Source organism: Rhipicephalus microplus, chromosome 6, assembly GCF_043290135.1.
Source record: "Rhipicephalus microplus isolate Deutch F79 chromosome 6, USDA_Rmic, whole genome shotgun sequence".
Lineage (NCBI taxonomy): Eukaryota > Metazoa > Arthropoda > Arachnida > Ixodida > Ixodidae > Rhipicephalus > Rhipicephalus microplus.
In genome coordinates this window covers 199,170,280-199,185,411 of record NC_134705.1, presented here as the reverse complement: position 1 = coordinate 199,185,411, position 15,132 = coordinate 199,170,280, and the positions used below count along the sequence as shown (strand labels likewise).

At 48.5% G+C, this 15,132-nt stretch overlaps 1 protein-coding gene across 2 annotated transcripts in view; it reads right to left on the bottom strand.

Annotated features, from left to right (window-relative positions):
- Nucleotides 1-685: 685 nt before the first annotated feature.
- LOC142765800 (paired box protein Pax-1-like) overlaps nucleotides 686-15,132 on the bottom strand; it is a 33,775-nt gene continuing 19,328 nt past the window's right edge. For both annotated transcript variants that reach the window (XM_075867539.1, XM_075867538.1), the window contains exons 3-5: nucleotides 11,684-11,908; nucleotides 6,911-7,098; nucleotides 686-3,469 (exon numbers count right to left, since the gene is read on the bottom strand). In XM_075867539.1, coding sequence (XP_075723654.1) covers nucleotides 3,325-3,469; nucleotides 6,911-7,098; nucleotides 11,684-11,908 — 558 coding nt within the window. In that variant the 3' untranslated portion in view covers nucleotides 686-3,324. The remainder of the gene's footprint in view (nucleotides 3,470-6,910; nucleotides 7,099-11,683; nucleotides 11,909-15,132) is intronic.

Sequence of the window (15,132 nt, the reverse complement as noted above, 5' to 3'; positions counted from 1 at the left end):
GGAGGAAAGGCCTACGTTCCGGCTTAATATTTAGCATCTGTTGGCCGGCTTTGGCAAAGGAATTCGAAACAAGGTTGATGAAATCTCGTTTTGTAAGAATTGCCAGGGAGGTTGATGTCTGGGGGCTCAAACTTCATTTTTTTCATTCCAAGTTTTTTTTATTATTTAATATTTGATCGGCCGTTTTCTTATTCGGCACATTAGCCACGAAACTTTCTAATCCTATCACGGGAGCTTCTGATATTCTGGTCGTCATCCTATACTCGTGTTCATTCGAACTCTGCATTATTTATTTATTTATTATCTTGCGGCATGCGTTATTTATTATTATAAGACACGCGATTACCTCTACCTCTCAGAATGGCTGTTGTTTTCTGCTGCTGCGGGCAATCGGCGAAACAAAGCGTTTACGATGGCGACATCTTGGCAGCAGCTAAGCATACCGCGCAGAAGAAACCAGATTCTGTTCTTTTTTTTTTCCCATTAGAAACAAGGCAGGTAACCGTGTCAAGTGCCGTGATTAACGATCAGGACCATCAAATGCAACATTCCTACCAAGAGCAAGAACATATAAGAGGTGGACATGTGCTTTCGGGTGCTGGGGTCCCGTGAAGCAGAGGACATCTGCCTATTGACCTTGCATTCCAGACATACATTTGTCTGAAATAAAGAGGTGAGTGATTGATTGATTGATTGATTGATTGATATATTTCTACGGAAATTTGAAACGATCTGATGCCCATTAACAAACTAACGCCAAACTATGGCTGCTATGTTGACCTCTGGCCAGCATTCATAGTTTTACTTATATGTATAAGGTATTCGTTAAGGCTACCAAGGTTCAATTTATCCTGGTGCTTTCCTTGAATGTGCTGGTTGAGATATCCAGGCTGATATTCACGAACATTTCTAGCGATTGTTCGAGCGAACTAACTAGGACGGAAAAAAGACATGTACACAGGATTGGCGTGAACATCAAACTGTAATTCGGAAAGCAAGACAAAGGCAATCTGAATACACGCCATTTTGAGCTATGCCTCTGAAAAACAAGTAAACGTTGTAAGTTTGCTATGATTTTGTGTACTTGCCTTTCTTTGTCCGGGCTTTTTTTTTTCTTCTTTCTCAAGAATATACTAGCTATAGTCCAAACAAGGGCTGCATGGTTAGTTATGGCAGCTGACCAAACACACGTGCACAGCTGTAAGAAACATTTCCCATCGGACGAAATGTTCTGGATATTCGATCCTATCGCTGGTCTGGGTGCCTCGATTGATTTTAACCTATAGTAGTCGTCCTTTCGAAACGTTCGATTTTTGCTCTTTGCATCCTTCCCTTGTTAATGTAAAGCCTTATGCCGTAACTCAGGTTGAGGCTTACGGCAGCTGTGTGTTACTGCGGATCAGCTGGTGGTGCTGACGTCATACCGCCATGAGGTGGTTTACACGTGACGTCATCGTTCGCCGTATTGGAGTCGCTACGGCTCGAATGCAGCTTACACCGAGTGCAAGGTAGCCAGATCGAGCTTAAAGCGCAACGTTTTACAATGCTTGTTGCACAGCGAAGTACACTGCCACGACAATGTTATTGCTATGAATCCGTCGGCTGAGTGCTATCATGAGCAGATCACGAAGTGTGTATACATTACATAATACGTATCGTTCGAAGATGTCCAGTCGCCGCGTTGTTGCGCAAGCAGTTCCATCGCTGCAGTAACAAGCGCGGTCACACGCACACACAACACAGGCAGTCCGTTGTAACAGCGTTCATTTGCAGTCGTCGCGTCTCGCCTTAAGGTCCCCGTCGTTCAGCAGAAGCTTGAGTTCCTCAGTCTTGTCACGGAAAACGCGTATGAAGCACGTGTGCGTAGCGCAAGGGTGACGTCATCAAATCTCGCGCATTAATGCTTATATCGATCCGTAGAATAGCGTAAGGCGACATTTGCCTTTGATGGTGATTATCGCGTGGCCGAGCTATGCGTTGCTGGGGATAGACGCATGCCGACGAAGCGAAGGCGTTGGCAAACATTTTTCTAAAGGGGGTGGGGGGCACCACCTTGATCTGAAGTGGGGGTGGGACAGACTGATCTGGTCGGGTGTCATTTTGTGCTTTTTATGCCACGCCGAAAAGAAAATACAAAGCTTGGGGGGGGGGGGGGCAATGTGTCACCCCCTGGATACGCCACTGCGGCGAAGGAAGTTTATCGTCGGATTCGGCTGTGGCGGCGCCAAGAAGATGTGCTACTAGTTCGGCCTTGTAAAGCACTGCTATATAGTCAGCAACAGGCGCTGTAGAAAGGAAGTTTTTGCGCTTGTTTGTCTAAACACTGTGAAGCTTGCTACATTGACTAGCTCACAGGGCAGCTATTGCTCTCTGTTATATTGACTCATATATAAGGAAACTGCACTGTCTGCTAAATGCTCAGAGTGCGCGTTCGAATACGACGGCACTGTAGAAACTGGAATGCCAGGAACAGTATTCCGAATGAGACCGGCAAGGCGGCATCTTTAGTTCGCACTGTTTTGTTCACTTGATTATTTGTGCGTGCAAGCTGACAGAATTAAGAGGGATGTCGCATAAATGCGGCGAGCACTTTTCTATGCGGGCAAAAAATGATCGATAGACTATGTGTTAGCTTCGCTTGTACCCCCTTAACGACTAACCAGTTACGCAAAGAAATTGTACGCAAAAATCGTTCGGCGCTGACACAAACCGAAGCGATCGCATTCGCAGTCTTCATCTCTGTCGTGCTCAGACTTTACCTTAGAAAATTTGCCAACCATACCTCGTATCCATGTAGTTAAAAGACAGCGCCAGGTAAACACGGACAAGACGCACACAGAGTCCTGTCCTGTCCGTGTTTACCTTGCGCTGTTTCCAACCACGGATACGTGCCAACTGGTTCGCTTTCACACGGTTCTAAGTTACCACACTTCGCGTCACCTATAAGCAGCTGCCGATGAAGATTTGCGCTCGTCTTCCCTACGTCCGCAGTCACGTGATGTCAAGAGTCCGTGCTCCGCGTTGAACCACGGGACTGGTCTCCGCAAGGACTTCGCGTGTACATAATCTCTTTTGACCGTTTTGCTGGAGGGTGTGCTTCCAGCAATGTCGTTCGAGAGACCTTCTGGACGAGATGTTAGGCTTCGCAGTCGGCGCAGCGTTGAAGCATTGTCCCGGACTCTTCGAGCCGAGTCGCATGTCCATCCTGTGCGTTCGTGAGAGTCATTGCACCAAAGCCCCTCGCGGGGTTTCAGCCGTGAGATTCGCGACGTACTTTCAAGAAGTCGCGGCGCCGGTGGCGAGACGCTCGGAGACGGCGAGATGTCAGAGGGGCTGTGCTGCGGCCGCCGCGCCTTGCAGGTAGTAGCCGTGCAGGTAGTAGCTGTGGGGGTGCGAGTAGGCGCCCAGCAGCGGAGGGGGTGGCGGGTGGTGGGGGGGAGCCCAACGGCTCAGCTGGGCCGCCTGGATACTGCGCACAAGAAGGGAAGCGAGAAAGGAAGGTTAAGCCAGATAAAAACAACCGCGATTGCTGTGAATAAAAATTCGAACTTGCGAAATGAGCTCCAATGTGAACACGTAACAGGAAAATAACGCATGAACACCAACAACAATAACAGTAAAGGTTTTGCGCCCGATAACCACGATATGATTATAAGGGACGCCGCAGCTCAGCAAAATCTGACTGATGTTCTTTAACGTGCAACAAAATCTCAGTACACGGGCCATTCCATCGAAATGTTCCAGCTTCGGCCGCGGATTCGATCCCACGACCTTCTAGGGTGCATCACAACCTTGGCAGGTCACGCGCACGGACACTTGTGAAAAACGGATGAGCTGTTCCACTGAGTCAAGCAACATTGAATAATGAGGCTTGAAATTCCAGTTATCTGAAATAGTAGGTACCGCGCCATTTCTGTGCTTGCGGCGCTCTCACATACTGTTTTGGTCTCTAATGTATATGCTAGGATTAATCGCTGGAATAGTTGGTGCTGCGTTACTTCCTCTGCATGGGCGTAGCCAGAAGGGGGGGTCGATTTCTCCCGAAATTTTCAATTTTGTATATATACACGTACACGTATAAGCACACGTAGGAACATACAAAAAATGTAATTGACCCCCCCCCCCTCAAAAAAATTCTATCTTCGCCCCTGTTCTCCAGTAACGAACTATACTGCCAGCTTAACCATACTGCCAGCTTACCATATCCCACCAAGCTGGGAAAGTAACCTGGCAGTGAGATGGCACAACGGCCTCATGAAAGGGAGTCAAAGGCGAGTACTTTTCGTACTCGCCTTTGACTCCCTTTCATGGTTTAAGTGCGGAAATACGGGACACAAGACAAGGCGACTAAACGAGCGATCAAATCTTTGTTGCGCTGGAATACCTTCCAAACTATGAACCAACCCATCCAGCAAGTACGTGTCTTTGTGTGTCTTCGTTATTGTTTAGCTTTGCTGCGTTATTACAATAGCGTTAAAGAGCTCGTTCTGCAGAAATTCCGACGTCGGCGTCGGTTGTGAGCGAAAAATCATCGTCTTATGCGTGACCGGAAAATCGAGAAAGCTGCAAATAAATAATGATAAAAAAGTGCCGCCACATCCACGAAGTGAATGATGATGAGTGGGCGAAGCTCCGGAGGTAAACCTGGTAAACCATGAATCCTCCGTACATTTTGCCCACTCGATTTTATTGCAACGCTCCCCCTAGCGTACGTCGCCGCACTATATCGAACGATGACACGCGCCATATGTGGCATCATTCCTATTTTATAACACCTCGCATCTTTCATAATCAACTACACGTACCGCCGTCTAGTTTATAACATCTTGCATCTTTTGGACGGACGGACGGACGAACGGACGGACGGATGGATGGACGGATGGATATGGCTGTACCCTTTAGATTGGGCGGAGGCTAGCGTAATACTTAATGCCGTCAGCTACAAGTACCGCCATCTAGTGAACACTGCAAGAACTGAACGAGAGGTGGCTACATACAGGGGACGCACAGCCCACGCCTTAAGGAGCTTCGCTCCTAAAAAAGAGGCCGCGGCGTCTACCCGGGGGAGCTCAAGCCCCGCGGAGTGACGGGGGTATCACGTGAATGCTGCGTACATAATTGAGTATGGTTTGGTAATTGCTTAACTGTTATTTCGTCTTTATTATTCTTATTTATCGAATGAGGGAGAAGCGATGCCTTCAACGTCAAGCGGAAGCCAACACGTCAACAATGACCGAATTCCTAACGCGCAACACAGTGCCTACATATACGGGGTGGCCAGCGCACGGTTGTGGCGCGAGCAGTCCGTCGTGTTTTACTAGTATAGGCGCTGCCTGCGTCGGCCTCACGAGACGAGAGACGGGGAGGGGAGTGACAGTATTGTGGGTGTCTTCCTGGGTCGACACGAGACGCAAGTAGGCGCAGTGGGCGTGTGGGCGGCGTCGAAGCGCGACATCGTGCGACTAAGAACCCGGGTCAGAGCCGGGGACAGAAACAGGGTCGTTTGGGTCATAGTAAAGCTCGAACCCGGGTCGTTTGCTTGGAGAGTGCATGTTCTACCAACGCCTCCTCTAAACAATGCCTGGGGAATGGCTCGCGCTCCCAGCGGAGTTGGCCTGCCTTCAGTTTTGAGCAAGCGCTGCGCGGTGGCGCTCGTGACCGACACTATTGTCACGGTGGCGGGCGGTACCAGCTAAGCGTTTTTCATCTGCGGCCCATAGGGGCGCGTCAGTCGAGAAATGTTCGAGACCTGCAACTGTATATACACCACTGTTTCGGAGGCTATGCAAATTGCTGCGTTGTTGCACCGTCCGCCACAAGTGACGCTAGCGACCGAGAACATTCTAAAATGAAGGAGAGAAAGGGTGTGGCAGCTGTTTTCCTTCTCATGCGGCAGGCATCTAAATAGAGGAGGCGTTGGTTCTACCACACGGCCACGCATCTTCTCGTGAGCAATACCAAAGTGAAAAACACTTCCTCTGCTTGGCAATGCAGTGAAAGTAGCTTGCTTTACAAACACACACCTCCTGCATACATGCTTCACAATGCAACATGAAACATTGCAGCAATAATGCGTGGTACAAGCGCCTATTGCCAGCGGGCGTCAGAACATCTGGTCATCATAATGGCTGCGTGGTTTAAAGCCGGTCACCCACTATAAAAGGCACACACTTTAGTGCGCCTATTCGATGACGTAGTGGGTGCATAGCAAGTTGCAAAAGGTTTCATGCACTAAGTGTTTGAAGTACGCATAGGAACAGGGCATCGCTATCACGTTCAACTCTTGAAGAAGAAGCTTTAAGGTCCCCTAATTTGTTTTTATTTAACTATGCAGTGTACGTATGCAAAATATGTGCTTAAACTTTGCCCTGAAGCAACACAAGTATCAAATGTCTGGCGTGCTCTCTTTCTCCTTTTATTTTTTTAATAGTTTTCTTTTGCCGCGTCGCCTGTTCTACCTGAGCTCGAGTGACATGCACAGTATCATTAGAATGGTATAACATCCCTTGGTAGGACTGCAAATGGAACAAACGTAGTAACAGAATTGATACTGAACAGCAATACCTTTTACAGCAATGAGCGAAAGTAGCATTCAGGACACTTGCTCAACATTTCATTCCTGACAGGAGAGTAAAGAGTTACAACGTTTGTCAAGAAAGGGAACGAAAGCAAGACATTTGAATGATTGATTGATTGATTGGTCAATCTATTGGACGCCCATGCATTATATTCAGACACAACCACGGTTGTGCTCGTGTGTGATTTCCCGCCTTTGAATGAGCCATATACGTTTGATTATCTTGGCAAACTGAACAACAACATCAGCTGTGGTACGTATACATTCATCCTTGACCCTTGCCTGCGTGGCGAGAAGATAGCGGCGCACCAGCTCGTCTCTCCAGCTCCGTACCTGGCTGTGGCTGTGGCTGCGGCTGCGGCCACCCCGTGCGTGACCTTGTTGCGCAGTATGCGGCTGATGCTGCTCACCGAGGGCACGTTGCCCTTGTCGCACACTCCTTCCGACAGCAGCCGGTCGCGGATCTCCCACGCGAAGATCCCGGGGTCGCGACGCTTCAGCTCGCGGATGCACGCCACCACCTGCACCATGCACAATGAATGAATGAATGAATGAATGAATGAATGAATAAATGAATGAATGAATGAATTCGCTTAGCGGTAAGAGCCAGGATAGTCCCTGGTGAGTACCGTGAAGAGGCGAACAAGACATGGACCGGGAAGGTTGAGGCACAGAACACATGTGTGTCTATTCATATCCTGTCCGTGTTTTTGCTCGCTAGTTCAATATTTCACAAGGAATCTTCATTAAAGCAGCCTTAGGATGAGGTAGTCTTAGAAGCCCCGCCGTGGTGGTCTAGTGGCTAAGGTACTCGGCTACTGAGCCGCAGGTCGTGGACTCGAATCCCGGCTGTGTCGGCTGCATTTCCGATGGAGGCGGAAATGTTGTAGGCCCGTGTGCTCAGATTTGGGTGCACGTTAAAGAACTCCAGGTGGTCGAAATCTCCGGAGCCCTCCACTACGGCGTCTCTCATAATCATATGGTGGTTTTGGGACGTTAAACCCCACATATCAATCAGGTGGCCTTGAAAGGCTACCTCATGAAGTTCGAAGATTAACCGCTAACGGTGACGTCAACATGACTGAAGCAAATAAAAAAGTCACGTGAGGACATTACAATATGGCGTCATCATGACGTCACAGATGCCTAAATCAGTTAAGCCATCGTGACGTCACAATGACCTCGTACAACCCGACGTCGCATGGTCGCGTCGTTGTCGCTTAGTCAAAGAGGGGCTGACTCCGGTGGTTCTGCAGGACCGCGTGAAATACAGAAAGCCTCCGTGATGGCCGTGTGTGTGTGTGTTTGGAGAGGGGGGGGGGGTTCAATCGACTTGTAAGAAAAAGGACATGGCTTTCGAGTCATTAGGGGACACTGTGACTTTTTGTTTTGTTCTTGTGTTGTCCTTGTTTTTGCTGCACGCTGCTATAAAAATTGCTGGTCGAAGCTCGCTTCTCCGCAGTAACAAGTATCGCACGGAGAAGCGTGTTTTAAAGGGTGATATTACTTTGCTGTGAAATGTGAAAAACGAATTCTATTTAACTTTTTTTTTTTGTTGCATACAGTTTCTTAGATTTGTTCTGCATAACTCTTGGGTCGCTCGGTAACATTGAGTTCTCAGCCAACGTATCAGAATGCGTAAGTTTAACGCAGCCGCTCTACGAAAGTCGGAAGTAACTATGCATACATCTTCATCTCGAATATTAATTCTCCGACTAAGACAAATACATCGCCCGTGTTCTTGCGATATATTCGCATCGTTCATCCACGTAAACTGGCGATAACGTTCCTTCGTAGCTCTTAAAACAGTGCAGTGGCCTGAACATAAACACCGCAGGAACACATGTTGCCTTAGATTTCACCTTGCGTGCAATGAGCATAAATACGACTGTAACAAAACAAGGTGTCTTGTTGTCCGCGGCACGCGATTCAACGGTGTGTGAAAGCTTCCACTACGCTTACATTCCGATGACAGCGTTGAATATGTGTAGTAGTAGTGTTGCTCCCCCGCCCCTCTCCCGTTCCCCAATAACTCTCTCGCAATGCAAGGAAGAAGCGCGTTATCGTCTCAGGTTAAAGTTCGTTGCCTCAGGCTTCATCTGCTTAGGCGAGAATAACTGCGCCCTCTCTTTCTCACACCGGCGATAGCGGCCGAGAAAACTGGTGTTATGACCCGCAGTGCATATGCGCGCGCCGTAGACGCATAACTATAGAGAGCGATGTGAGTCTATCTCCGCATGTCTTTTTTTTTTTTCGTGTCTCCATTTCTTTTTGGTAGGAGGGGGGGGGGAGGAGAGGAGAGGAGTCGAAGACGCTGTGTGCCCACACCACCTGCATCAGTTGCGGCCTCCTTCCCGAGAACGAAAGAAATAATCCGGCGAAAAGCGGTGGACCGTTGATGCGGCACCGTTTGTTTGCACTGCCACCGCCGCCGACGTCTTTCCGCGAACGCCGGCTCTTTTTTTTTTTTTCGTTTTGTTTCCTTTTAGCTCACCTCGGTTGTTCTTCGTCGTCTCCATCTTATGTGGAACTCCTTTTCTCGCCTCGCTTCTTTTATCTTTACCGATGTTCGTCATAACGCCCCTCATCCCGAAGTCCTCCTCACCCGACTTCTGGTCGAGCACTCGGAGGCGCCGTTCCGTATCGGGTTGCAAGGAGATGCACCGACTCGCCGACGTCTAGCCAGGGGGCGTTCGCGGAAACTGGCGGGCACCGCCGCAGTTCGCGCGCGCGCCGCCTTGCTCGTTGACACTCGTTTGCGGCTGCTGCGTTGAAACGGGCCACGGGAGCGCCACGTTAAAGCTTCTTGCTGTACAAGCAACAGCGGCGGCGGCAGGCAGGCACAAGAAGAGCTCATTATTGTACGCAGAACTGACGGGAAACAGGAGAGCCTTGTCTCGTCCTTTTTTTTTTGCAGCTCGAGCCGGCCGCTGTGCGGCGCTGCGGTGTGCTAGCATTCTCGTCCCTGCTCGACCGAGCGTGTAGCAGTATGACGTCCATCGGAGAAAGGAAAGTGGCAAAAGAACCACGTAGACACGAAAGGAAGAAGAGAGACAATAACAAAGAAAGTATGCATACACAAAGGCACTGAGAAGGCGTTGTTAAGACGCTCTTTATGGCTCGGGATGCTCGAAAGCGATCGCACGCGCGGAAGGTTAGTACGAGAGTTTGAAAGCTGCAATGGTGCGTTGTGCACTTCCGAGTTGTAAAATTGGCTTGGAGCGCCTGTCGCAGCTTCTTATGAAGGGACATTCATTGCCAATATAACTAATCAGATCTCTAAAGATGGCGTTAATCACCGTTGTGCGACTGGCGAAGCCATGAGAGCCCAGAGTCATTTCGGAGGTGAACAGTGTTCCCTTGGAGATGTTCAGCAGCCAAGTTCACGTCAAAGTGTAGTGCTTCCCTACTTTAAGACTTGACAAGCAATCGATATATACCAGTGGCCCTGTTGTAATACTCTGAATCTCGTTCGTTGCGCATGCTATCAGTGTTGTCCAAAGCATGGCGACCGTGGCATATCTTCGGTGTTCAGTATTCCCTTCGGCGTAGTCTCTAGACTCGACGATCACAACAGGCGCACAACTTAGGACAGAAGTAGGGCTAAGTCGTGGCTAAAGTTTATTTGAACCGTACAGTGTGCATACACAAAGAAGCGAGGAAGCTGCGCAAACCGCATCGCGCATCAGAAATCATGAATGACAGCGCACAAGGAAGTTAGAGCGAGCTTACAAAATCAGCTTTGTATTGCTTGTGGAGCATAAAGGAAGGGTCACTGATGCACACCTTTCTTCCTTTCTTTCTTTCTTTCTTTCTTTCTTTCTTTCTTTCTTTCTTTCTTTCTTTCTTTCTTTCTTTCTTTCTTTCTTTCTTTCTTTCTTTCTTTCTTTCTTTTTCTGGCGCTATATCCTGTTATTTCTTTCATTTTATTGCTTTCTTCTATCAAGCACATCCACCAACTCGCTCGTGTCAACACTCTGACCCAATATTCCCATGCATGCTCGAAAGTAAAGGCTTGCAGCCTAAAGCTCTTCCATGACTGGAAACACGCCCGTGTAGATGCCATATGACCTTTTTTTATTATTTTACTGCTGCTGTTGCCGCAATGTTTGATGGTACACCTCCGTCTGCCTGCTCGATATGAATCCTTTAGTTTCGCAACAGAGTTTCCTACACAACCTAACACAATGCCAGTCTTTTCTTCTTCACAATTGTGGCTTCCAGTGTTTAACTCCCCATAGACACGAAGAATGGTCCATTAGCGACCGTTTGCCGCCTTTCATTTATTCCGGTATACGTATAACCCAGTACTCGAGCTGAGCATGGCTTCTCTCTCTAGCCTATGTGTATCCTTCTACAAGGAGCGCATGCTCAGTCTCTACAAGTATTCTAGAAGACTAATAACAATATCTGGGGTTTAACGTCCCAAGACCATGATATGACAACCGTAAGGGAGGGCTCCGAAAGTTCTCCGTCGGAATGCGGCCGCCTTGGCCGGGCTTCGATCCCGCGACCTTCAGCATTGAGGGACGCTGAGAGTTTTTCTTAGGTTGTAACACACACAAAGTGGTTCTAAGAGAGAAAGGAAGAGAAAAGTGAGCCCCGTAACTGTCTGCTTCAGCGAGCGACACCTCAACAGTAGTTCACAAGGGATGGGGGTGAGGAGGGATTAAAATGATAGGAATAAAGGTGTAGAAAGAGAGAAAGAGGCATTAGGTAAGCCAGAGAGCGACGACATATCGAGGGGATGGGAATAGGAGGGCACTCACTGGATTCCGTTCCGACCGATTGTGCCCTCGCGATCTCCGACGTCAGCGTAGCCGACTGGGCTGGCCCTATACGTCGTCTCCTGACGCCGACCTCCGACGACAGTGTAGCTCTGACCTACCGGACTTGCTCTACGCCACCTCCTGACGCCGACAAGAGCTCTCGCAAGTGGTGCCCCGTCCTTGGACTCCTGTGACCGTGTTTCCATCTTTCCTATCTCTCCTATCCCCTCGATATGTCGTCGCTCTCTGGCTTACCTCAGGTTGTAACGTGTAACCGACTGTATTTATAGTCCCTCGTGTTCCCTGGTATGTACTGCCATTGCGAGATAGACTATACCTTTGGCGTGGTGACTCTCGGCTTGCTCCCTCCGATGGCGCCGGGCAGGATGGACCCGGTCTCGTGGAACCTGGCCAGGATCTTGGAGACGCATCCGTGCGAGACGCGCAGCTGGCGCGATATGTCGCACGGCCGCACCCCGAGCTGAGCCAGCTCGACGATGCGGAGGCGCACCGCGTTGGGCAGCGGACGGCCGTTCACGAACACGCCGCCCAGCTGGTTCATCTGCGTGCCAGACCCGTGGAGCATTGCGCCGCAACCTTAGAGAACGTTTAATTAAGGAAACTGTGCTCGTTTTCGCGTACATTTGTTACACATTCAATGCTTTTAGGTACTCTCCGTTGTTTCACTGCGTATAGACGCACTTTATAAGGTGTTCAACTGGCGCACCTTCAAGGTGCCCTCCTCGAGTCCAGCTGAAGCATCGTGTCCGTTGAGTTCGAAATTTAACGTTTGTATACGAAAGAGGCACTTGCGTTCCCACGGGACGGCCATAGAGTGACATAGTTACTCTATTGGACGGCTTTATGCTCTTCCATGGAGTACCAAGTACTCTAAATCGTTTGCCACTTTTTATAAACACACTTAAAATTAAACACAACTATACCATAAAGTAACATAGTAAACTATGAGTATACTGAAAAAGTGAACAGAATAACAAATGTGTAATATATGTGACATTTATTTATCCAAGGCACGCAGTTACAATGACCCCACGGAAACCAGGCGTGGCCTGAGCGTGATTTTTGTCCATACGGCCTCAACAAGTGTGTGAGTCCCAAGGGACGGTTTTCAGCTCTCCCATACTAGAGTACAGAGTGCTCTAAATCGTTGACCACATTTTCTAAACACACTCTATAGACCGCCATTAGTTTTTTGTCGATGCGGCCTCATGAAGTGTGAGGCACAAGGGACGGCTTTCAGCTCTGCCTTAGGAGAGTACTCTAAATCGTTAACCATTTTTTCCTAAGCGCACTTATGATCTTCCATAGTAGAGAGCCTAGTACTCTAAATCGTTACCCACTTTTTCCAAACACTTGCAGAACTGCGACAGCTCAGGGCTCTCCCATAGTAGAGTTCGTATCGCAATTTATTTTAAATCAAACACGTACTCTAAGCCGTCGTTTATTTGTTCTAACCACAGATTACTTTGTAAAACTTGACATATACAAAAGAATGGCAATGAATTATAACCAGCAATGTATTGAATAATGTTTCATTATATATAGTATTTTATTCTGATACCCAGAAACTGAGGGACGTAACATGCAGTAGCTAACATCTAACTACCGTCTCTTAAAGAGTGTCCGTATTGATATGTCATGGTTGGGACTAGCCAGCCTCGGGGGAAGCATGCCCACTACACTATTATGCACGCATTCTACCCATTGTTATTAGGGCTGTCCAACATATGAGTCTTTTTTCCGTTTCCTCGACGAAACGAAAATTGTAAATCATCGTACACTCCGGCACCACGTACGTTGTTGATTCATTGATTGATTGATTGATATGTAGGGTTTAACGTCCCAAAACGACCATATGATTGTGAGAGACGCCCTAGTGGACGGTTCCGGAAATTTCGACCACCTGGGGCTCTTTAACGTGCACCCAAATCTGAGCACACGGGCCTACAACATTTCCGCCTCCATTGGAAATGCAACCGCCGCAGCCGGGATTCGATCCCGCGACCTGCGGGTCAGCAGCCGAGTACCTTAGCCACTAGACCACCGTCGTACGTCGTGACGACCGCTCTGTTTTTTTTTTCTCCGCAAAATGCCGAAGTGATGATAATTATAAAATACAATCACATCCCGCAAGGGGTTTACGTACATTATTACTTTTTTATTCTTTAAACAGTCCACCTCGGCAGAGCAGTGGTTAGGCTACTCGTCTGCTGACCCATAGGTCGCGGGTTCGATTCCGGCTGTGGCGGTCGCATTTTGATGCAGGCGAAATGGTATAGAGACCCGTGTATACTGTATACTGTATATACTGTACGATGCCAGTGCACGATAGCGAACACCATGGATGGTTCACATTTTCGGAGCCCTCCAATACGGCGTCCCTCATATCGCTGTTTTTGGACGTAAAACCCCACAAATCACCATTATTAGTCTGTAAGTAGACCGCATTTAATCTAATATTTAAGAATTTCTTTTCAAAAAGCATACCCGGGTCTTGGCCGACCCGCCAGCTCGGGTGTGTGCCACTGTTCAAAGTTTCACTCGACTTCAACCAGCGCTTCCCGCGGAGAGTTTTCGCGCACCGCTGAACTAAAACGGCACCGTGCAGTAAAGTGCGTAAGGGTTGGGTATATAATTGAAGTGGGGTTGGAAAAGATGCGTGGGCCCCCCTATAGCGGCCACTTTTTTTCGGTGCGTTTAACGGCTCCGCGGGACCTTCGCTCGTCTTACGCGACAGGAAAGAGTGCCCGCGCTCACCGCGTAACAACCGTATTTCCTGTGTGTGCCTATGAGAACCTCCGCATAAAAGAGTATATCCTACACACCACGGTCGCCGAAAGCGCGATTTAGCACGCCGTAATGAGCGTATAGCCGACACAGGGATTACGTTTCTTTCTTTAGCATTTCCTTCCATCTTACGCGCTGCGTCGTATATATAGTAAAAATACGACCGCATCCATCTGCTGCGACGGGTGCTTGCAGCCTGCTCTATATAATAGAAGAGCCGTAAAAAAAAGTTGGTCCTCCTTGAGGCGTGCTTCACGCGCGTAGCGGTTCGGAGATGACGAATCTCCTCGGCTTTGTACAAAGGAAGCACGGTGTGCCGAAAGAAAAGCTCGTTACGTCACAACTCGACGAGAGAGGAAGGCGATTAGTCATGCTCGAACGTGTTTCGCTACGCACTACGCAAGCGAAGGGGGTGATAGCAACTATTGCTGTGTGTTTTTGTTTTTCTGGAATGAGCAATTTTGGCTGGCGGCACTCCCTAATAATGTTAAAAAATAGTACACTGCTATTAAAGCACGTGCAACATGTGAATATTGCTAAAACCCGCTGGTGGGCTCGTTGGTTTGCATCCATGAATTGTGAGTGAGCGCGAACAAACAAGGACGTATGCAAGAGAGCTGACACGGACAGAGTGCTATAATTTCAACTGATCTCCTGTTTTTCTCACGAACCGATAAACAAGCACCGAACAATCGGAAATAACACAAACAAAAAAAGCATGCGAAAATAAAAGATCAGTTGAATTGAAAGTATAGCTCTCGGTCCGTGCCAGTTCTGTTCTACGTCCCTGTCTGTTCGCCGCTTACTCACAATTCATGGACTTCTGAACAGTGCCAGTTCAGACACATGGGGCTCAAACGTGGAGGATAACAAAACAACTCGAGAGAAAGACCACGCAGCGTGAAATGGGAGGAAAAGCGATATTAGTAGCACAAAAAGATCGGAGGTTAGAAGAACGGATTAGGGAACAAGCAAGGG